General features: G+C 43.3%; 2 protein-coding genes across 4 annotated transcripts in view; one reads left to right on the top strand and one right to left on the bottom strand.

The window, feature by feature from the left end:
* Window positions 1-4,267: 4,267 nt before the first annotated feature.
* On the bottom strand, window positions 4,268-11,175 carry GINS3 (GINS complex subunit 3). Of its 2 annotated transcripts, XR_014269612.1 has the most exons (4): window positions 10,968-11,175; window positions 10,238-10,471; window positions 5,383-7,175; window positions 4,268-4,554 (listed from the first exon to the last, which is right to left on the bottom strand). XR_014269612.1 is itself a non-coding variant. In XM_082489270.1 (3 exons), the coding sequence occupies exons 1-3, from the start codon at window positions 11,139-11,141 to the stop codon at window positions 6,945-6,947; spliced, it is 639 nt and encodes a 212-aa protein (XP_082345396.1). In that variant the 5' UTR covers window positions 11,142-11,175; the 3' UTR covers window positions 5,260-6,944. The 2 variants fall into 2 exon arrangements, 1 of the variants encoding a protein (XP_082345396.1); XM_082489270.1 differs by lacking the exon at window positions 4,268-4,554 and having other exon boundaries at window positions 5,260-7,175.
* A 97-nt stretch (window positions 11,176-11,272) lies between these two features.
* The window catches only part of LOC309676617 (diacylglycerol O-acyltransferase 1-like), a 30,554-nt gene continuing 18,732 nt past the window's right edge, over window positions 11,273-23,094 (top strand). Inside the window, exons 1-2 of one of the 2 annotated variants that reach the window (XM_082489209.1) lie at window positions 11,273-11,411; window positions 13,149-13,272. In XM_082489209.1, coding sequence (XP_082345335.1) covers window positions 13,213-13,272 — 60 coding nt within the window. In that variant the 5' untranslated portion in view covers window positions 11,273-11,411; window positions 13,149-13,212. Of the gene's footprint in view, window positions 11,412-13,148; window positions 13,333-23,094 lie in introns of those variants that run through there. The other variant, XM_082489208.1, reaches the window with a different exon arrangement.

Here is a 23,094-nt window from a genome sequence, read left to right as displayed (position 1 = left end):
TGTATGCAGCTTCCCCGGGAGCAGCGGTGTGTGGTTGGCTGTGCCGGGCTCCCTTGCGAGCCTGGGACCTGCGCAGGAAAGCCTGGTCAGCCCTCAGCGCCCAGGGAAGAAGAGGTTCCCAGGAGCAATTTCCTCTGGGAAGCAAAACCCCTTAAGCATACTCAATGGAAATAGTGCCTGCGAGAGGTGGAGGCTCACTGTGTTCCTCTTCCCTCTTGTCTCAATCCCCCTCTGGGTTCTCTTTCACTCCCTGAGCCCATCTCCCGCTCCTCCCTCCTCCTCCTCCTCCTCCTGTCCTTTACCTCCCTGCACATCTCCAGCTCTCTTCACCCCAGTCTTTGGTCTCAGACAAACCATGCAATGATGCACAGCCTAGAAATGCTCCTGCAGTTTATCTCCCAAGATGTTACACTGTTTACAATGGTAAGCGGAGGCACTTTGGGACCCCTTCAAACGAAGGAGTACCACACTGAATGCTGACCTGCTTCCTGAGAGCCTCCGGATACTCCTCCTCTCCCTGACTGCTGTGCTTCCCAGCATCTCTTTCCACCTCTTGTCTTCTGCCCAAGCAGACCTCTGCCTTGCTCCGTGCAGCTGCCTGCCTTCCCATGGCCAGATGTTTCCACAGCTACTGCGGGTGGCAACTTCTCCAAGGCTGCTTTTCTTACTCCTTGGCACCAAGGAGAGATCCCTCTAACAAGTGGTGGGGAGAAGAGGGCAGATACAACTTTACTTCTTCTCCCTGTCTCTCATTGTCCCAGAAAAATTCTTGAGGGCATATTTGTAGAAATGGGAACAGCCACAGCTCCATCCATGGCAGCCAGGGCCCACAGGATGGCAAATTTGTCCCTGGCAGAAGGGTTTTGAATTTCTGGATGGTACGTGTTGAGCGCTGCGCTCAGGCTGGCAGACAGAGAACAGATGCGGAGACAACCTGCTGGTCTCCTCCCTCTCTGATCTCTGTGAATCACAGCCTTTAAACACAGTCAATCCTAACTCCACTTGTCAGGCTTTCCAAGGGAGGAACGAGCAAGCAGCATTTTGTGAAGGAGAAGGCAGCAGAAGCCACGGCACTAACTCCTGCAGCCCACTCCTCCCAGGCTACCACAGTGCCACAGGACCCCTTGGGGCACTGACTGTTCCAGCACCAAGCAAGTCCTGTACCCGCTCAGGTTGTAGCCAGCACATCTCATCTACCGAAGCGGCACAGCCAAGTGTCTGCCCATCTCCTCCTCTGCTACTCTTTCTTGGCAGTTTTCTCACCGCTTCCCTCCTTACACAGCAATCAGAAGAACTTCATTTTCATTGCCTCTGCCAACCATGTCATCCACTCTTCGTGTATGCTCAAATCTAGGACAAGGCACCGCAACCTAAACTCCACTTTGAATCTCACTTGACTTGTGTTTTTGCCTGGCAGATACAACACAAAGTCACTTAAACACCTAGTTTGATCTCACAGGCCAAATAGGGTTCTTGCTACCTACAACTTGAAACAGTTATAGGACCTGCACAAAAACAATGCCCTAAGCTCGGTGCCCCCTCTCCTGGCTGCTGACAAGCAGTGCATGCACGGGCCCTTCCAGGCCACGGCCTTCCCACAGTCATTGTTTCAAACTCGCTGAGGAACTACTGGGAAAACCCAACATGCGCACTTCAGCCAGCAGCAGAGAGGTTACTGCAGACTCTGGCAGAAAAGGAGCAAGATGGTGTCGCTAAAACTGCATAACACCAGCAGGGTATAAAGCTCCAACCCGACCGTGTACCTAATGTGGGCTGAGATGACGATACTGTTTGAGCAGAGAGCACAATGTGAAGCTTCCAGCTTTGTTGACCCTGATTCATTGCCGAAGTATCTTAGTGCTGAAGGGATCAGACTGATTTGTGCACACAGGGTCAGAGGACACAATAAACTAGATAAAAACTAGTAACATGTATGTTCAGCTCCAGCCCAGCCAGGTTGGCATCCTGTCCATAGTAATGTGTGCATGACATTAACGGGTTGACACCATCCTCAAGGTCCTCCTGACACCACTGGCAGATTTAGCTGCAGAACAAAGGCCATCAGCTGTTCCCATACCCAAAAGCCCCCTGGGCCTAGAAGTAAGAAGCAGCTCTCAGTCAGCAGCACTGCAGCAGAAGATACAACTCAAGGGAAGTACTCAGCTGGTCTGCACCTAGGAGACACATTCAAGGGAAGCCCAAACTGGCATAGCTTCTTTCAAAAGCAGCATCTGCCTGCCCCAGACTTGAATGACATTGCCTTATCAGCACAAAACACAGAAAAGCATGTTACACCCACGAGAGTTCAGCTCCCAAAGCCAGCCTTGCAAAGCAAAACCATCAGACATAAGCTGGAAGTGTGCAGGGCCTTGCCCCATTACTCACTCATGTGACGTGATGAAACCAGGGCAATCCGTTATCCTTCCACCAGTTTTTGCACCAAGTCCCACTGACAATTCTGCTCAGGTTGCCGTCAACTCTAGCGAAAGCACTCCTGAGCTGGTAAGATCAGAAAAAACAGAGGAGAAACGTGGGCTCAGAACTGCCCACTTAGCCACTCTCTGTAGGTCCAAGTGGCTGTTCAGGGAGGAGAGAAGGGCAGAGAGTGGGAAAAGCACTTATCAGATATGTGGCAGTCTTGAAGAAGCTTAGCAGTAAGGGTCTCATGGGACTGATCAAGGAAGCCAGAGTGATTTCTGACAAAGGGAATCTTTTAGCTCTGACAAGAACTTACCAAGTAAGCATCTGAGCTCTGGCAGGTGCAGCAGACCTGGGAAAATCTGGCTGGCATATTTGCTATAACAAAGACGCTGCCTACAATCCAGAAGGCAAAACACACTCTCAATAAGGGAGGGCTACCTTCGTTTGTCAGAAAAGGAACCTGAGGCTCTGAGTTGCCTCCTGCCAGGCAGAGGCAGCGCTAGATGAATAGCTAGGGTTTTTTTTAAATAAAACCATGAACTCCTGAGCCATATGTTATGCTACCAATGTGTTTTACAAAAAGCACATGTGGGGACAGAAGCAGCTCTGTGTGAATAAAGCATTCACACTGTGCCTCTACTGATTACATCACACATCTGTTAAGCAGCTAGTTCAATTAAAATTTTGAATGAAGCTCTTGTAATAGCTGGTCACCAAAAAATGGGTAGAAAATCACCTATCAAGATCAGAAAGGCTTGTGCTCCTACCTCAGTTACATGCCACTGTTTCTCTCATAAAAATAATATGTGGCGTATCAGTAGGTCAGTTCTTAAAATATTTCTTGCTGCTGCTCCTCCTGGTTGCTGTTGGTCCAAATGACACCACCTCTTGCTTCCATGCTGGCAGAAGCCGCCAACTGCTTCATTCTGCTGACCAAAAATAAATCAATGCCAGAGGACAAACTAAGACATTGTTTAGAGCAAAGGAGACAAAGAAACATGAACGTTTTGTGAAAGGGTAATTTAGACAGGTGAGAAAGTGTGTATGTGCTGGTTGCAAAGCTATTTGTATTTAACTACAGGTTAACCTCCACAGCTGCCTCACCTGCTTGAAAAAACACACAGAAGAGATTAACAAGAGGAGCTGAGAGTTTTACGTGAAGTTAATGTAAAACTCAGGTGAGGAAAATTTTTCAGCTTCACTAACCATTCCAACAGGAGTTCACTGCCGGGAAGCTTGACAGACTGTGTCTTCTGCAGCGTCAGTGAATGTGCAGCTCCAACTTTGTTCATCATACATTGCAGTCAGGCACGGGAACAGACTGCCTGGGGAGGCTGTGGGTTCTCCTGCAGAGGAAGCTTCCAAAGGCCTGGCTGGACAAACATCAGCCCAAGATGGATTAGACAGGGCTAATTATAGAGTATCTCAAATTGGAAGGGACCCATAAGGATCACTGAGTCCAACTCCTTGCTTTAGGGGAAGGATGGGGCCAGGTCAGCTCATACCTCTTCTCAAAAACAGGCCATTAAAATCCAAATAAATATTCTTATGTGAACACATAACTAATCAGCATCTCAAATTCTGCCTGTTTTTTATTTGATTGCAATGAAAACCACTGTGGCAATACTGTAAAATGTGTCTATGGACTGCTTTCTCATAAACATCAGTAGCCTCCAGTTCAAAAGCTGAGGGAAATGGGGAGAAGTGACACTTGAAAGTCCTTTTCAGACTTCTTTTGTATAGTTCTGTAATGACAATTTATTGTGCCATTCTGAAAATACACACAAGTTCAAACTCCTCTAACTTATATCTTGCTGCGGTGCAATCATAAAGGACAGTCTGTGTTCATAAAAAGTAGAGCGCTCCTTTGTTTTATTTCTGGACAGAAAAAAAAAAACACTCCAGCCAGCAAGGAAAAAAACAAGAAAAAAAAAAGAGAAAAAAAAATCAACAGAATACCAAATCTACTAACCAAATGCTGTAATTTAAAGTTACAGGATCACATTTTTTAAGGATCTTACAGGTGTTTATTCCTAAACACTCAGGATTACTAAAAGTGACATTGCCTACTTACCGGAAGCCAGTGACATTGAGGACTACTTCAGGCGTTTTTCCTCCCCACTCTGAAAGTAGCTGCCCAAAATGTTGGCAAATGAGCAACTGTCTGCTTGGATTTTGCACCCAGCAGTAGAGAAGAAAAACGTTCTTACAAAAGTAGGAAAATGAGTTTGGATAGTCAACCAGCCCAGAAATTGATGAACTAGTGATTTTGCTTATAAACCAACTAGATCTCAAAGCCACGTTTCATTAAAATAATCCTTCCCATTCAAAAATGCTTCTCATCACAGATGGACTTAAACTTGCTTCCCTTGCAGCTGAAGCACTGAACACAGCTTTGACATGCTATGTGAAGCCTGTGCTACAGCGCTCGGAGCAGCAGGGTACGAACACAGGGACAGCCATTTCCACCCGCTACCCACCACTCTGCAACAAAGTCAAGGTAACACAGAAATCACCTCCATCCATCTTGTGTTTCATAAAAATGCAATTTATGAAATCAATAGCTTATTGATTGGTCGGCAGTGTCTCTCCCATAACTTGAGCAAAGAGCTATTACCCACGTGGGCTAAGTCAGACAGGAATTACTTCTACACTCGCATGACTGCACAAATGCAGCTCTTGACTGTGTTACCTCTAAGAGAAGGGGAATGATATAAAGCAGGACTGCATTATCTATCATGGCCACAGTTTTGTAGAGAACTGCACTTTCTGATCTATCACTAATTTTTCTGCTGCAGGGCAATTAACAACAGATGTATTACGTTACAATTGTCCCCTTACAAAATATTTATTCAACACAAAAATCCAGAAATGGACAACAGACAAAAGCTTCATGAAAATGCATAGGCTATTATGTGCCATTAAGTCATTAAGTGCAGCAGCATTTGATCTTGCACGTACTTTCAATACTCTGTAAGGCACAGCTTCCAATTAGTCTCCTGTGGCAGGAGGCAGAGGTGCTCGTGAAGCCCGCACGCTGTCCCCTCTCACCACCTCCAGAGGAAGAGCTTTTACTCCTCTGGGCAAGGAACGGCCACACACTGTTTGTACTTGAGGTCTCCAGTTTGAAGTATCCAATATCCAGGTACATCTGCAAATCCAGTAACAACTTCTCCAAGATTTGGATCTTGCCATCACCTCCCTGTGCCATCACCTCCCAGTGATTCCCACAGAAGAAGCAGCGCTCAGTAGCATTACAATCTGGCTCCTCCACTTTGGCACTCTGCAAGTTCCACCTTCTAAGAAGCAGCCATAAGACATTTAATATCTGCTTTCAAAGGACAACCATCCTGATGACCACAGGAACTAAGTCCTACAGAGATAACCATCTGTTTTCTGTCTCCAGTCCAATGGGACTTCAGATCACCGAGGTTTCAAGGCACCCACCCAGGGTGATAACCACTGTGCTGCTTAGCAAGTTCCAACTCCAGTCATTCCTACTGGCAAGAATGACATGTACTAGGATCAATTTGTTAGGATCATTTATATGGATCAGAAGGAAGGAAACTCAGTTCATTTGCTCTGTCCCTTCTACTAACCAAATTCAGTAATCAGAAGTATTTCTCATGGGAAAACAGATAGCTCAGGGGTTGATAATGGGGAAGTTTCCATTAAAGTTGCTGCTTCTGATCTGGTCCAGACTAACTCTTTGTTGCCTTCTGTTGCCTCCTCCGTAAAACAAGCGGAGGAGCTCAACACCTATCATAGAGATGCATCCATCACAAAAGCCACTCACATCAAAAGAGAATATTCTCCACCCCGTGCAGCATCAAGCCCACAAGGGCCAAAAGCGAGAGGATGAGGCAGCCTGTGAGACCTGCACAGCCACTTCGCTTGCTACATGGGTTAGAAGAGGTATTTTTCTCCAGGGCACTAACACTGTGTACAAAATTTAGCAAAGAAAAACATTCCTGCCTCACAAAGAGTACCTGTTCCATCTCAATGTAAAATACATGGGAAAAATTCAATGTGGTTTGTACCACATTTTTTTTTCCACATCACTGGGATGCATTCTCCAAAGAACAGGCAACCTGGAAACAGCTGTTCCCTGGAATGGGAAGGGCAAAATGAAATACATAGAATTACACTTTTTTTTTTCCAAACAGATCTGGTATTGTAAATATCAATTTGGAAGATAAAGAATAGTAAATATTAATTACTCTTTTAGAAAATCCTCTCAAACCCTTTCAGCCACCTAGCAAACACTTTAACTGCAAATCCTCAGGAGTGGTATGAGTAAGCTGTAAAGCTATCTAGGGATGTGATGCAATCTATTTTTTCATACCCTTGCTGTCTGCCTTTAAAATTTGCACTAGTCTAATCCGAAGATGTTATAGAGAAGAATTCCCATTAATGAACAGGGAACCTGTCCTTCCCCTAAGCTGATTCATCTTTCTCTTCTGTGACAGACAGACTGTAAATCTTCTGGTGTCCCCCACTGTAGCTGCACATTCTTCAGGCTTTTAACCATCCATATCTGTGAACTTTCTCTTCCCATAATTCTGGACCAGACTGGAAGCTGTGATCTGAGAAGCCTGTCCCTTTTCCCAGCACTGGAAGTCATTCAGCCCTTTCTGGCCAGCTCGAAATAAAGCTCGCTCCAATTCATCCAGCCGAGCCACCAGCGCTGATGTGTCTTCATTATAGGCATTCTGAGAGGAGTCCATGATTCGACGAAAGCGGCTAATAAATGTCTAAAGAAGATAAGCAGAATTACTGACAGGTAACACAGAGGCTTCTTCAGCTCAAATGCTAGAGGCCTGAGTTTGCAAGACTGAAAAGCCAAAGGTGCAGGCTCTAATTCACCACTAGGCGAGGGTCTGCGAACAGCATAGCACCTATTAACTCTGGACACAAAGGCAAACCGTTTCCTGCCTGAGCTGGGAGAGCAAGTGTCTGATATACTGGATGGGAAGCAAGCACGGAATTAGATTTTGGCCACTTCCTAATGACAGGTTTGAGCAGACTACAGGGCATAACACAATTACAATCTATTCCATCGCACTTCACAAGCAATCAGTGCTTTAGAGCAGATGGAATGAATCTCATGCCACAGGAGCTGCTGCAGGAACATGCGAGCTGCAACTCGTGAACGGCCTGGAAGTTAAGCCAAACCGGCATACTGAATGCTTTACAGTGGTGGAAAAAAAAACACTTAACCATGAGAAAAGTAAAAAGAAAACTACAACTACAATTAATAAAAACCAATGCACACAACTAATAAAAAAACCTAATAAAAATAAAAATAAAAAACTAATAAAAAACATTCAAAAATCTAAGCAACAAGATATAGTTAAGGATTTTTATTTCCCTACTTTGCTTTTGGGAATGAAAAAAAAAGGTCAAAACTCTGAAAACTGTGCCATGTTATTTCAGAAGCTGATTTTAGAATCATCAGAACTGTGGTATTTTAGAGATTTACTTTTAGGATAAATATATTATAAATTAATAATTTTGGCTCTGTCACCAAATAGTTATACTTCACATTTATAGTTCCTGAATATTTGGGAGAGAGGTTTTTTTGGTCTTTCATTTAAGTCAGCACAACTCCCCTCTTGTTTGCTTTTAATAAAGAGAAAGCATACCATGCATGCTTTGATTTTTCTGTCAACAAGTGATTTGTGTTAACATGGCTTTTTTCCTAGGGTGTCCATTAACAGAAAGAGAAAAGACAAGGAAAGGCGTGGTCACCTCCTGAACGCAGAAAGCAAGCTTTCAGTGGATAACTCCAAGAAAGCAGCAGTGCTTTAAAGCCTCTCTGCAGCCTTCATTTGAAGAATAGAGAAAGAAAAAAAAAAAAAAACAAGGAAGAAAAAAAAAAGCCAATAGCAATCATCCGGACTACTCAGAGAGCCGGCTGAAGAAATCTCAGAGCTGTTAGTGGTTATCTTTAAAAGCTCATGGAGCACAGAAGTCCGGAAACTGGCAAAGATGGTATCTATCTTTTAAAAGAGAAAGGGGAGATGGAGAGGAAGGAACAGCCAGGGAATTATAAACCCATCAGTATCAATTCCTGGAAACATACTGGAACAAACACACTATACATAAACTTCTGACAGAAAATAGAGAGAAGAATAACAGTCAACACGGACCTGCCAAGAACAAACTTTGAGAGACCAGCCTAGTTTCCTCCTGTGGCAGGATGCAGGATGCTTTGTGAAGGAGGAAAAGCAGCAGACAGGTATCTGTCATGGGGCGTTCTTGCATGATTTAGCTAAACTGCCCGCGGGTGGTCAGTAAAGACAATTACCCATCACTCCTGTCAGGAGGGAAGAGCATATTGAGTGGAGTTCAGCAGGGGTCTATCTGGAACTGAGTAGTTTTTGATATATTAATTAATAAGCTTACTAAAGGAAGCAAAGTCATGCTTATTAAATTAGCAAACAGCATGCAGGAGAAGGAGGAGGGATGACTGCAAGCATGTCGGGGAGCAGAACTCTTAATTCATAATGATCCTGAAAAATTAGTAAAATGGTGTGAAAACAATAGCATGTAATTCAGCTTGGATTAATGTAAGGTTTTACATTAAGGCAGAAATAGGGAACCATGCAAACGCAGGAAAAGGAACAATTGTGTGCATACGCAGTCTGTACCATCTACTGTGGAGTGCAAATCGAACACGTATCAGTGTCTATCATGAAAAACAAGCTGCTACACCACAATGAGCAAAGAGCATCACCAGCTACAAAATTCACAAAGCAATCTTTTTTTTCCTCAGTGCAAGTCCTGAACAGGAGGCTGTATGCTGTTCAGGACACTGCAGGTCACAGGGGATGCAGATCAACTGGAAAGATACCAGCCCTGCACAATAAGGACAATCAGAGGTTAGAAAGCACGACCCACAAAGAGTTACCAAATGAGTTGGGACTGCTGCAGGAAGGAAGAGAACAATCTCTCTACAACTATCTGAAAGGAGGTTGCAGAGAGGTGGGAGTCAACCTGTTCTGTCAAGTAACAGGGGATAGAACAAGAGGAAATGGCTTCAAGCTGTGCCAAGGGAAGTTTAGATTGGATATTAGGAAGAATTTCTTTACTGAAAGGGTCATCAGGCATTGGAACGTGTTACCCAGGGCAGTGGTGGAGCCCCCATCCCTGGAGAGATTTAAGGGTTGCGTAGATATAGTGCTCAGGGACATGGTTTAGTGGTGGGCTTGTCAGTGTTAGGTTGATGATTGGACTACATGATCTTACAGGTCTTTTCCAATCTAGGAGATTCTGTGATTCTGTGAATCTGTCCTCAGTGTGTACTTTGTATGAGACAAACAGAACAGAGTTTGTGTTCCCGTGAAGGAGCTTTAGTTCAGACATTAGAGGAAACCTTCTAAGATTAGGATGGTGAAGCACTGAAACCAATTGCCCAGAGCAGTGTGAAGTCTTATCGCCACAGTACTTTAAAAACAGGGTCGAAAAATAGAAGTAGTAGAGGGTGGATTAATTCCGCCTTGCAGCACAGGCATGATTAAATAATCTTATGTCTCCTCCAGCCTTGTTTTATAGGATCTTATTAAATACTGCATTTACAGCGTGGAAACTCCAAGTTAAAATTACACTCCTGGATGTGTACTTGAGGTTTCCACCACTGGACTGTGCAGTCACCAAAAGCCTCGTCCTACAGCTTGATCTAGAAAATCCATATTCAACACTGAAGTGACTTGGATTAAAACAGTATATTTTTCCTGAAGACTGCTGAGCAGCTGGGAAGAAGCAGAAGACAAAAACGCAAAACCAAATTTCAAGATTTAGCTCAGATACTTGCCTGCAGGATTGTCTGAGCTATGTCAGGATTCTCCGGATTGTCAAAATTCAGGAGCTGGGAGCCAAATCCGTAGTAGTATGGCCCCATTTTATGTAGATCGACCACATTGGCATCTGCACTGAACACCGTCCTCCAGGCTTCCTTGTAAATCTTCGGCAGTTCCACAGAAATTATTCTTCTTTTGCTGTCATGTAGACCTTTAGCAAGCCACAGGGGTACTTCCAGCTTTGATCCCTGCACCAATGAGAAAAAACAAAAGTTGTCCGCTCCATGAAAATGCATGTAAAGTGACCCCAAAGACCGACAGTAAACTTCTAGCAGTGAAGATCCATCATTACAAAACGTGAACTTTGTTTTCAAACGGTCTACTGTAATTGGAATATAAAACAGGCGCACTTTAGAGGCGTTAATTATCATGGCAACACTGATGGAAGTGTTTATTGCTGTCGTATAATCTAACAACTGTCAGATTATTAAGCACAAGAAGGAAAAAAAAAATCCATGCAACGTGAATACAATAAAAGTAAAACTAATTTTTAAAAAAGTAGCTAGAAGCATAAATTTCCTCGCCGTGACCCCAAAACCAGCGGGCCGCAGGGGCCCCGGTCGGCAGCGGGCCTACGGGCCGCGCGCCTACAGCTCCCAGCACCCCCCGCGCCCCCGCCCCGCGCGGTGGCTGCTGGGAGCTGTAGTTTGTCGTCCCCCCCGCCTCACCCCCGCGTCCGGTTACCTCCGGGATGGCGTCGCCGGAGCCGGCCCCCTGGCCCAGCGCGAAAGCCAGGCGCGGCAAGGCGCTCTCGGCGCGGCCCGGCAGCTTCTCCTGAGACATCAGGATATCGTCCAGCGACAGAAAGTTCTCCTCCAGGCCCAGCCCGGGGGCGACGGGGAAATACGCCTCGGACATGGCCGGGCCAACAAGCACTGCAAACTCCCCGCGACTTCCGCGCGGCCGCTCCCGCCGCCGCGCATGCGCCCTGGTGCCGCCCGCCCCCAGCGCCCGGGGGCCTGGGCAGGCCCGGTGGGGCCCGCGCTGCCTCTGCGGAGCGGCTTCGCGGCGGCAGGGGTAGCGCGAGCGGCAGCGGGGGCGGGCGGCGCCGGGGCCCGGGCGGGCGCGCTGTGGAGACGAGGGGAGGCGAGGCCAGGCCTCAGGCCCGACCCCCGGCAGGACCTCCAGGTAGAGCAACAGTAAGGGCCGGCTGCGATGTCCGGCCCCTCAAGGGCTGTTGTGGCCGGCAGAGGGGCTTTCCCTGCAGCTGAAACACATTCATCTGAACCTACCAGCTAGCTGTATGAAAAGCCAAGCAAATGCTGCTCGGTGGGTTTTGTTATCCCCTTGTTTCTTTTTGGCAATTAAGGACGTGGGTCATCGTGCAGAGTAGAAGATAAGAGTGACAGACGTGGCTGTGCTAAGTAGGCAAAAGTGGCAATTAGTGGGCTGTGTGTGCCATGAGTTTCAAAGGCTACATCCCAAAGTAATTTATTGTAGTGCTATAAAATAAGTAATGAACTCATATTTTGATGGCAGAATCAAATACCCTGTGCTAAATTCTGGGTTTGATTCTATTAGCAGAAAAACAGTGGTTACCCCCATTTTTATCTGAATTCTACTTTGTATTAGAACCTGACCTTGTGCTTGTGTGTGTGTGTGTGTGTGTGCGCGTGCATGTTCATTGTTTTGTTGTTTCAAGATTTGTTCGTTTTTCATCACATTCAAGTTTTCTTGCTATTCCCTAAGCTGTATATGCTGAAAATGTTACTCGTTCTATATGCAGTGGTCTATAAAATAACATTTAAATAATCTAGTAAATGTTTCAGTCTTTGTTCTGCTGAGGAAGCAAAACAAACAATTGAGCAGGGTTGAAACTCGACCTGACAATGTCCCTGAAAAATAATGAGAAAGATATTTATAGGAGACTTGATGATTTGTTTAATGACGTTTTCAGTCCATGACTAAGGCGTAAGCCAATGCCTCTTCAATTATCTTTTAATTCTTATGACCTCTTCATTCTTCCTGAGCATTCCTTGCTCAAGCTGGATCCATTGTGATTTGCTACTGTTTTGTCTTCATTAATTAGCGTGCTGGTATTTTAATATCTTGAGCAAAGTCAAACCCATGCAAAAATAATCAAATTTGCAGCAGTTTATTAAATCTTGTGCTATTTTATTTCATACTAAGAAAAATAAAGCACAGGCAGTGGAGGCTGAGACCTTAGGATGATGTACTTCTGTCACACATTGTTTTGGTACCATGGCAGTATATGCCATAAAAATCCAACCAACAAAGAAATTGCAAGCTTTTTGTGAACTGTGGCATGCTGGATTTGCGAAAATCTAAATGCCATTAATTCGTAAGACAAGGATCAGAAATAGAGACCCCAGGAGCAGAATAAATGTGTGCACGTGCGTTTGGCAACGTGACGCCTGCACACTGCTGATTTTAGAATGTCCCCTTTTCCCATTAGTCAGGTATGTTAAATCCTGACAGTGGCTGTAAGGGAAATGCATGCTCCTGAAAAGACACTTAATATAAAAAGTACTTAAAAGAGACTTAATGTAAATCTTGTAAGACTGAATTTTTACCTATGGTACAGAAAACAGACATTATATTAGAGTTAACATTGCTAACTATTGTCCTGTGTTGGTTTTGCGGGGTTTTAATGAGAGATGAAGTCTTTCTGTTTGAGAAAGAAACCCTTCTATCTGTGTACCTATTCCAAATGAGTTACAGAGCAATTTCTAAAAGCTCTTTCTAAAGGGCTGTTCTGATAAAATTATAATTTGCTGGATTGGATTAGTAAAAATGTTCCCTGCTTAATCAGGTTTAGGAAACAACATCTATATGCTAAATACGAAAGCTTGCACTGTGAGCAAGAACAGAGAACTATGCAAATGGAATATGCTCTTTTTCCAGGGTGCAGAAGTAAGACATCTGGAAAAAGAAGAAAGAGAAGCACTGTTTTTACCTGTGTCCCAAGATGCCTCAGCCTGTAGTGTGTGGTACTGAAAATAAGGCCCAGAGGTGCAGAAAGCCAAAGGTACTGCACAATGCTGAAAGAACACAAAGGGAAAGATGTTTACACTTACTGCAAAATCAGGTGAAGAAGTGTTCTTTTGTGAGAATTTTAAAGAATGATGGGTTTGGTTGGCAAAATTACATCATCCCTTTTTGTAGTATATTTGCCTTCTCATCCTGAGAAAGGTATTAGGCAGGTATTCTTAAACATTTGTGTGTGAATCTTAGTATAAAAATATGCATAATGAGCCCAGCATCCTAAACTATAATATATTTTCGTAAATATGATTTTAAGACCTTCCTGAAAGAAAAGGAATGTCCTGTGTCGTAACAGCCTGTTTGTACTTGGAGGATTTGTAAACTGGAGACTTCATTCTCCTCTTGCATTTGGGTAAAGTCAAAATTCTTTGTCACATGGAGCTACACTAGCAGAAGTATGAGAGGGGAATCAGTCCTTGTAGCTTAACAGAGACAAAGAATAACAGAATATCTCAATAACCAGAGCAAGGAGCAAAAGTGTGTGCGAAGAAGAGAGGGAAAGAGATGGTGAGAGAAGGTGGTGGTGGAGCAAAAGAGGCAGTAGGCGAAGGCATTTACCAAAAAACTGAGTAATGTCAGAGCAAAATATTACATAAGTAAGTTTGAGCTGTGATGGGTACAACCCAAATTACTTTCAGGTATGGTAGATAAATTGAGAGTATTGCAAAGTATGGGAAAGAATGAAAACTTAGAAATCAAGGGACAGCTGTTACTTCCCATCTGTGTACTCTTAAATCTTCAATACCACAAAATTCAGCCAATTTGATATCTCAGATAAATTCAGGGAAGTGAAATTATGTCACTTGCTTCTTCTAGGGCCTTTCATTTGATCAGAGCAGGCTGGTGTCTGTGTGTATTGCACGGTTGCTGAGATGTGTCATGACAGCACGTATATGTGATGTTATGACAGAGTCAGCTCATAATTGCCAACACGGGTAATTTAAATAACATTAAATACATAAAGTAAGACAACTGAAAAAGTTGCAGGATGTTGATCAGAGCAGCAAGTACCGCTACCTTTGACCTCTCCATACCTTACTTTTTAAGGTCAAAGTGAGAGAGGAATCATCATTCTCTATGGATTGGACTAAACCACCGCACAAACTAAGGTTGATATTGAGCCTTTGTCCCCACTCATGTAGAATCTCAATTACCGTAAAGGATTATAGTATAACTTGCTTTTCTTATTTGTGTTTCTTATCAAGAAATGCTGCCAGGGTTTTTTGCTGCTTTAAGATACCTAGATGAGACAACTGACTCCGGTGGAGCCAGAATCACACTGTCTAATCCTGGCCAAAGGATCTTGAGTGCACGACTGAAACTCAGGCCTGTGGTGTGCACACTTCTGAGAGTGGAGTTTTCTGGTTCATGGTGTTCTGCTGATAGAAACCAACACGCTGCAGCACCTACCCTTCACCCACATCATCAGGCTTTCTGATGCTACTTAAATCATTCCTTTCCCTCCTGGAACTTTCACTCAACAAATTTGCATTTCCTAATCAGCTAACTTGCCTGCAGCAGTGGGAGTTCTTATTTGGAAGTAATGCCATACTGTATCTTTGATACAAGCTTTGGCAAACCCCTTTGTTGTGCAAATACGGGCACAGAACTCAAGTAAGCCAATTGGCTTCAGTAGGATTATCATAAGAGTTAAGTGCGACGTCATATGAATAAATACTGCTCTCCAAGAGACAGATTCTGCAGTCCAGTACAACTTTATTTTTTGAAGGAAAGGGGGTAGCAGTACAAGTCAGTCATTAAACCAAGGAGGTAATCACTTTCCTGTTAGTTTATCTGCAAATGTGAGCAATTCAGCAACCGTATTAACGATACACCACATTTGTATTTACATCTCAAAGTATCATTCCTTTCCCCGTGAAGGAAGGGAAGAGGATTGTGACACATTTTGCAGACAGGAGAAGAGCCGCAGAAGCAGCGAAGGGATTTAGGGTAACCAGGCATCCAACAGGAAGGGTGTTCTGGCTTCCAGCTTCTAGCCAAGGGTCTCTTAGCCACAAGGCAGCTATGTCAAGCAGGGACTCTGGCCAGCTTGTAGAATGAATTTAAAAATTTTTTTAGGCACCTACTAAAAAGGAGTATTGAAGTGATAAGATAAACCAGATGCTATAGGAGGTATTGCAAACAGCATTTTTGACAACCAAAGTGAAAATAGAAGCATTTCTAGAATATTTTCTGCAATATTTTTTTCCCAGCTGTCATTCACTGTGTTTATCTCTGTTATTACGCAGGAGTGAATTCAGCAATTTCCAAGGCATGTTTCACCCTTGTGTAGTTTTGCTGGAAGTGGAAAGTCACAGTTAAATCAGCAGCAGGCATGTGATGAAGGTTTCTTGTTTTAAGGAGTGGTGCCATGTTGCTAAATCTTTTTATGACTTAGATGGGAATACTGCCAAAATTGTTGGTGTTTCTTGCATTTGGAGTTCCCTAGATGGCAATTGACTAATTGTTTTGGTTTAGAAGTGTGGGAAAATGGTAATTATGATAACTGCCTTTGGCAAGAAATTAAGGAAATTGCTGATTACTTTGCAGAATTGTATATCTGCAGTAAATTCAAAAAGGGTGAGATTTCTCAAACTTTTGGTGTCTTGGGGTGACTGTGATGATGTGAGTAGAAAACGCACGTGTTTTTTTATTTCATTCACACCCATTCACATGAGATGGATGAAAGAAAAGTAGTGTTCTTGAGAGGGAGACCCTTTCCTACTTGTAAAGTACTTAAGCTGCTGAGCAAAGCAATTAATCCTTTCCACAGTATAAAATATTAAACATCAGCAATTTCGTTTTTTCTTATGTCTCACCATTCACAGTAAATATCTTAGGGTATTGTTGGAAATGATGCTCTTCAAGTTAAGTTGCATGTGCTCCAACTCCATTCAGCAAAAGGCTGCTCAATGCCCAGACAAAAAAAAGCATCTAATGAATCAATCTTTGTGCACAGAAGAAAGCATTTTGATTTTTAAGAAATTACATGAAAACTACAAACTGATGACCTGTTTGAAAGGAAGATATGGGGGTGGGGTGCTGTATAAGCTTTACTTTCTAGCTGATATTGGGCTTTTTTTCTGAGCTATCCAGGACATTTCCAGTAAAAGCAACCTAAAATTTGCAAATTTTATCCCTGTAAAGAAAAGAAAAGATTATTCTTTGTCTTTCAGACTCAAATAAGCAGTTGTAATACCTAACTACAGATATTTTTAATGTTTTTCTCTTTATATCATGGTAATTTTTTTTTCTTCATTCTAGGTTCTCGCTCTTATTTACATTAGTCTGTAGAGTTTTATTGAGTGAATGAGTTGCTGAAAAGAAAGGCAACATTACTTGTTTCTCAAGTTCTAGAGTAAGAGCTTGAATTCTGAATTGCAGGGAGAGCAGCTTCATATCAACTCACTTATGTGTAAGTTACCAATTAATAGTTAATTAATAGGTGATCAGTAAGTTACCAAAACATGAATGCTACCGATTTCTTCCCTGCCTTCATTCAGATTTCTTGTATCTGGCTTTCCTCCACCCCCCACCCCCCCCTTATCTGCCATGTTGTTGATACCAGTGACCCAGGATCACTAGCTGAAGAGGATGGCAGTCATCTGCATTTCATGTTTTCCACTGCCTGTGCTCTTTGAACTAATCCGTCAGCGTTGGATGAGCAGAATGCTGATATTCCAGGATTCATAGAAACAGAATCTCCATTTGCTTTGTCAGTGTGTGAATGCTCCTTTTGGCCTATGGCTTGCTGTCTTTGGCCAGCAAAATCTCTGAATACCTTAAATGTGATTGCCTCTTGGCTGCTGCTTTTCATTTCTGGACTGTGGATATCTGGTCAGGCTGTCCCACGTTTTTGAGGCATTCTAGAATAGGAAAAGATCCAAACTGTTTCTTTTCTGATCACATACGGGAAGTGCAATCTAACAGCACCTGTGTGTCAAAAAGCAGAGAATCTTGTTCGTAGCTTGTGAAAAGGTCTCTTTCATCCTTCAGTGTAAAATATGCTACAGAGATGTCACATTACACTGAATACATACTGAGAATTGGGCTAGTATAATGCGATTATAGTCAGAATTAGCACACCAAACATTCTGTGCCCTGGTAGGAAAGACTATTAGTATAGTAACAACTAGGGGGTCCACGAGGAGCAGAGCAAAACCAGAGTTAATTGCTTGCATTCCTGGCATCTTTGGGAGATAGAGAAGTATCTACTGTGGATGAGAGGAAACCGTCTAAGAGGTGGGCTGATAGCAGCAGCATTTTCTGAGGATCCTCCCGTTCTCCTCACTATCACTCGCCAGACCAGGCAAGTGATCCCGGGCTGTGGGACCTTGCGAAGCGTGTGGGGAGAGTTTGAGAAATGAACCCTTGGAGTCAAAGGATTAAGGGGATGATGCAGTTCATGTTGAACATCCCGTCTGGAAGAAGTCCAGTGATTTACGGTGTGGGGGAATGCGGAGAAGAGACAAGACAGGCAGCTTGCATCGTTGAGTGGCTCTGTAGTTCTGAGAACATCCTGTCACAGTGTATCCTCAAATCTGACAGCTTTTGACTTTCAGGCATGGACTACTCTTTGATCCTATAAAGTTTATCTTGGTTTTCACGAAATGCCCCTGTAAGTGGCCAGCGATAGATCTCATTGCTGGTAAACCAGCAGTGTGCAAGTGTCGTCAGGTAAATATCCAGGAATGTTACATTCAAAAGTGACAAAACCCTATGAGGTATTTTAAAAGCAGATATATTTTCTCTGGACTCTGTGGCTTGTACTCAGTGGCAGGCTTTATCACACAAACCCAGATGTGGATTTTTGGCAGGCTTTTAACCTCTTCTGGGAGAGACTGCCTATCTTTTGATTTTCTAATTTTCTTATAATCCTGTATTTACAAGCAGAGCTAGTAAAATAACAGAAAAGCACATTCAGTGGGAAGGTTGGCAAACCCAGAGTAATCTCATTGAGATGAGTCATAGTTTTAGGCCTTATTTTCAAAATACGGAGTTCAAAAATCTATCTCCTTCTCACAGAATTTCAGAGCCAAATATCTCCATGGCATAAATAGACATAAATCCACTACAGAAAGTGCAGTTACCTCCGTTCACCACTGATGCTTTTATTTGTCGATAGCATGTTTCAATATTACAATTAGCAGTCCTTAAAGAGATTGAAACCTTCTTTGATTGCTGCTTCAATGCAAATGCGTTGCTTTTCTTCTCTTTTGACTAATAGTCTCCATCCTGGAGCCTCTGAGTGCCTTAAGTAATCTGTCATATACATTTTAGCCTTTCGCTTATGTCCTTTGTGAGACTGGTATGCGGTATGGAGTTGTTTCTGTGCTTCATTTCTAAATGCCCACACTTCTATGGCTTTCTAGTAGAGATGTCAGACTGGATGACAGTTGTTTTTACTTCAGGTGGAACGTGGTGGGGTTTGTGGTTTCCAACGAGCTCATTCCACAGATCAAAGCTCAGCTCTGCAACATTTCTTAGATGCCCAACTCTCTTAGGAGGTGATTATCAATAAGACACAAGGTACCAAAGAGAGACTTCGTGGCTCTGTAGCTATGGCTTATTGGTTTCCTGTAGGGATGAGCTTTGTTCATGTGGTAGAAATCATTGTTCCAAACAGCAGCAAATGAAGGAGATTAAAATCTCAACCAGGTGAAACCTGCTGGTGTGTCTCAGCAGAGACAGTTTGGGCCAATGTCAGAATGTCTGGTGTTGGGGACTTATTGGTGCACACAGCAGTTTGTTGCCCCTTTTCCACAAAGGATGGAAACACAGAGATGGTTAGCATTTCTAAAATGTTAGTGATGTGAAATGCGTGACTCACACCTTGAAGATAAAGGTCTAATGCAATTGCTTAAAATGCAGCAGGTTGTTTATAACATCCTTTGCATTCAAGCCTACCTTGGCTTTAAACATCAGGAATAATTTTATTATGGAGCATTGTACTGTGTCTGGCTGGGATGGAGTTAACTTTCTCCATAGTAGCCTGTATTGTGCTCTGCTTTCCATTTGTGACTAAAACAATGTTGGTAGCGCACCAGTGTTTTGGCTATTGCTGAATAGTGCTTGCGCAGCAGCAAGGCTTTCTCTGCTCCTTCCTCCAGTGAGTGGGCTGGAGCTGGGCAAGAGATGGGGAAGGCGCATGGCTGGAACAGCCGACCAAAGCGATATGCCATACCGTATGATACTGTGCTCAGCAATAAAAGCTCAGGGAAAGGAGGTGGAAGGGGGTGCATTCATGGTTCGTGTTTGTCTTCCTAAGCAATGGTTACGCATGCTGAGACCGTGCTTCCCAGGCAGTGACTGGATATCTGCCTGCCAATGGGAGGTAGTGAATGAATTCCTCTTTTTGCTTTTGCTTTCGCTATTAAACTTGATGCATGAGTCTTTTTTCCTTCCTTCTGTTTTCTCCCCATCCTGCAGGAGAGGTGAGAGAGCAAGAGGCTGAGTGGGTGTTTGGCTGCTGGCTGAGTTCAACTCATCACAAGTGCTAGAAAATAGGCCCTTAGCTCCTGTTCCTAATAAACATTGCTTGTCTTGTTTCCCTGCATGAGGTTAGATTTTTACTGCAGAATGTTCCTCTACTTTAAAATACTCAGTTTCCTTCTGAATAATTAGTTATGAGGTAATGGCACATTCTGATCTGACTGTCCACACCAAAACACTCTGACTATCCACACCAAAAAAGTTAGCTATTTCTGCAAAGCTGATAAGGCATGACACCGTTAAAACCAGCGAATTTATATTAGCATTTAGGTTTCAGACTCAGTGTCTCATGGAAAACCAGCTTCCCAAGACGTCAGAGAGACAGAATTGATTCCCTTCCCTAATTCAGCAGGCTGGTGCTAAAAAGTTTGAAGAGCCACTCCTGGACTACACGGACAACTCTACAGGAGCAGCTTAAAACTGTAGATTCATATAGATTCTCTGCCCAGTTTTTTCACCTGATGCCATTGCAAGCTACTTCATCCGCAGAAGGTTCCTTACGAGAGAGGTCTGATTTCCCCAGGAAGATGGTTTAGCAGCTGGTTATGAATATGCTTTGTCTTATTTGCTGTCTCATCATTTCACTGTGTCAGTTCTAAGTAACTTCTTCTGAGCCCATGGGCTCAGAAGCTTCAGCTCCATAAATGCAGCTCCTAACTGGGCAGCAGCCTGACTGATGATTGCCAAAGAAGTTTTGGTTTGCCATTGCTGCTAGCAAGTTCAGCTTAACCCAGCCTCTGAGCAGACATACCTGTGTCTTCACACCAGTGTATCATACCGTTACTTCTTGATGTTTTATTATTTCCTTCTTTTCAGCTTCTGTTTTGCTTGGGCTTCCTACAATTTTTGTAGAAAGGTATTTAAAAAAGGGTGGGCAAACTGATTCTGTATTAGTTGTGCTTGCTGTATTATCATGGGTATTTCTAGCAGAATCCATCCTTTTAATCTGACTCTTTGCCACATATACACTGAGGGAAACGAAATGCCTTCAAGACATCATATATTTGTAAAGAACATTAGTAATGCAGTGAAGTAGATCAGCCTCATGTGTTCATTTGAAGATTAGGGTCTAAATTTAGATTTATTCCCCAATGAGAAGGGTTTTGTGGCCTCAATTTCAATAGCTGTTTCAATCCAAAGCTACCACAGGAGTTAGCGCGATGAGAAGGCTTTGATTTGGTGCCTGGGACTGAATGATACATTAGAAGCTAGACCTCCAGCCTTTAGTGGAGATGCATGGCAGGAATTCCTTGCAGGCCTGACTTTGGTCTCTGTCCAGCCCTTCTGTGAGCTCTCAATTTCACCAAATTCACCTTGATTTACAGCATGTTACTCATAAGGCCAAGCTGTCCCTGGATAATGTAATAACATACCATTCATGTCCTGCGTAGGTTCGTGGTGATGAAAGCATAGGCTTGGTGCTGCAGCCTTTTAACGTGCTTTCACTGTAACGTTCCCTGCTGTGGTGGTCTGTAGGGTGAAAACCATAACTCCAGGTGAGAGATTCGTTTTGGGCTAGGAGTGTTACCCTGATTTACCATCAGCCCAGCAATACAATGACAACACATCCCAGAACTGATGTGATTGTCACTGGAGAAGAGCTGCTGTGCTATCTTTAACACTCAGAATTACAAAGCATTTAAAAGTTTATGGGGCAGCCTTGCAAAGTAAGTCTTGTGTAGCTTATGAGCAGGTCTTATGAAACATGCAAAACGTAAGGGGTCAATTCTTGAAGGCGTTCTGTCTTTCTATATTAAGTGTAATAATCTCTGCCCCTTATATATGTGTGTAGACTCCATCAGGGAAAATGGTAATGAGTTTGCACACCAAGGAGATATTAAATCCCAATTTCCCTTCCGTAATGTATAATGTCAACAGAAGCCTTTGATGAATGCAGCTTCTTCTTAATTAGATGCTTGAGCAGGGGATTATTAATCCATTTATCTCAAATTCTAATTGTACCATGAATTGCTCGCTGTTTTATGCCTAAGTTTATGATCATAGTTACCTTCCTAGAACCTTTAAAGTGTCATACTCGTAAATGAATGTATTTCTGGAAACTTGAACTGTTGTATTCTTATTTGTATTACTTTCCTCAATATGTGTGTGTGTAAATGTTCTGAAAGCCTCACTCAATCAGCCAGGGGTATCCTGCAACGTAACAATTCAGCAATTGCTGCTGAATGCCATTTCCATGGCAGTGACATCTGACCTTTAAAAAATTGGATTTCGGCACCAGTAAGGGGAACTGGCTGATTATCATGGCAAAGGCTGGTCTGTGTGTACCAGAATTACTGAGTGGGCATGACTTGGACACCTGCCAGTTTTCAAATGCATGTTAAAACTTAGGTTTTGGTACTGATGTATAATTACTAATGATCCTATAGATCTAAAAATCAGTCCTAGAAGATTCGGGGCAAGGTAATCCATTTGCTAAAAGACCGTGTAGTTGCCTGGATGACATATATTTGCCTGGATACAGCCAAGGATTCTTTTGAAGATATCCTCATAGCAGGCAGAAGCTTTTTTTTCCCTTTGAACACGCCGAAATGGCCTAGTTCACAATTCATGGTGTATACTGCAATGGCTCCATCTGCTGAAACAACTCATAAATCACTGGAAACTTCAGAAAGTTGCAGCAAATGGGCTTCTTTCTCCTATCGTCTGCACTATTAATGTCCTCTTGTGTTTCTATGTCCAGGATGGGCTACTTAAGAATAGACTAAGAACATCTTGTGGTTTCTTTGTGTGTATGTGTGTCCACACAACAGAGGGATGAGAGCAACAGGCATGTGGCTGCCATTCAGTCAAGTGGAATAATAAATGGTGGTGAATGAAGTCACTTTTCTCCGAGTGTCCCTGTTTTGATACGGGCTGTGGTGTAGGGCTTGCTGTGTGCAAGTAAAGATTTAATGGCACCATCTAAATTGTACAGTGATAGCTGGGCAGAGAGAAAGGTATTAGAGTGAGGTTTTGGGTTTTTTTCTGCTGTGTTCTATGGTTTTAACTATCTATACTGGCTGCTATTAAAAAATACAAACAAACCCCACCACAGTTACTTCCTATTCTAAGTACAGTGGCAGATGATAGCTCTTCTGGCACCTATGGGTTCACATATTGCCAAATGATTGCTTTTCGGTGGTGTTACTGATGTCCTAGCTGACAACGTGTCCCAGTTGTCCTTTCCAGTGCAGAGTGTGTTTCCTGTTAAGGTCCCTGTATCTCACTGCTGAACGAATTCAGACTGGGAGGAGGCTGACTGCTCCCATCCTTTCAGGTCTAGGGGGACTCGTCATGGCAGACGCTGTATCTA

This window comes from Vanellus vanellus, assembly GCF_965231255.1.
Source record: "Vanellus vanellus genome assembly, chromosome: 12".
Lineage (NCBI taxonomy): Eukaryota > Metazoa > Chordata > Aves > Charadriiformes > Charadriidae > Vanellus > Vanellus vanellus.
Note: the sequence above shows the minus strand (reverse complement) of the source record. Positions and strands in the feature narration are given on the sequence as shown.

Bases quoted from the DNA above. Each gene is read 5' to 3' on its own strand.
- GINS3 (XM_082489270.1), bottom strand. From the start codon at position 11,141: ATGTCCGAGGCGTATTTCCCCGTCGCCCCCGGGCTGGGCCTGGAGGAG. The intron at 10,472-10,967 runs GTAACCGGACGC...TCATTGGTGCAG, and splicing joins CCGGCGACGCCATCCCGGAG to GGATCAAAGCTGGAAGTACC. The intron at 7,176-10,237 runs GCAAGTATCTGA...TATCTTCTTTAG, and splicing joins TAGCTCAGACAATCCTGCAG to ACATTTATTAGCCGCTTTCG.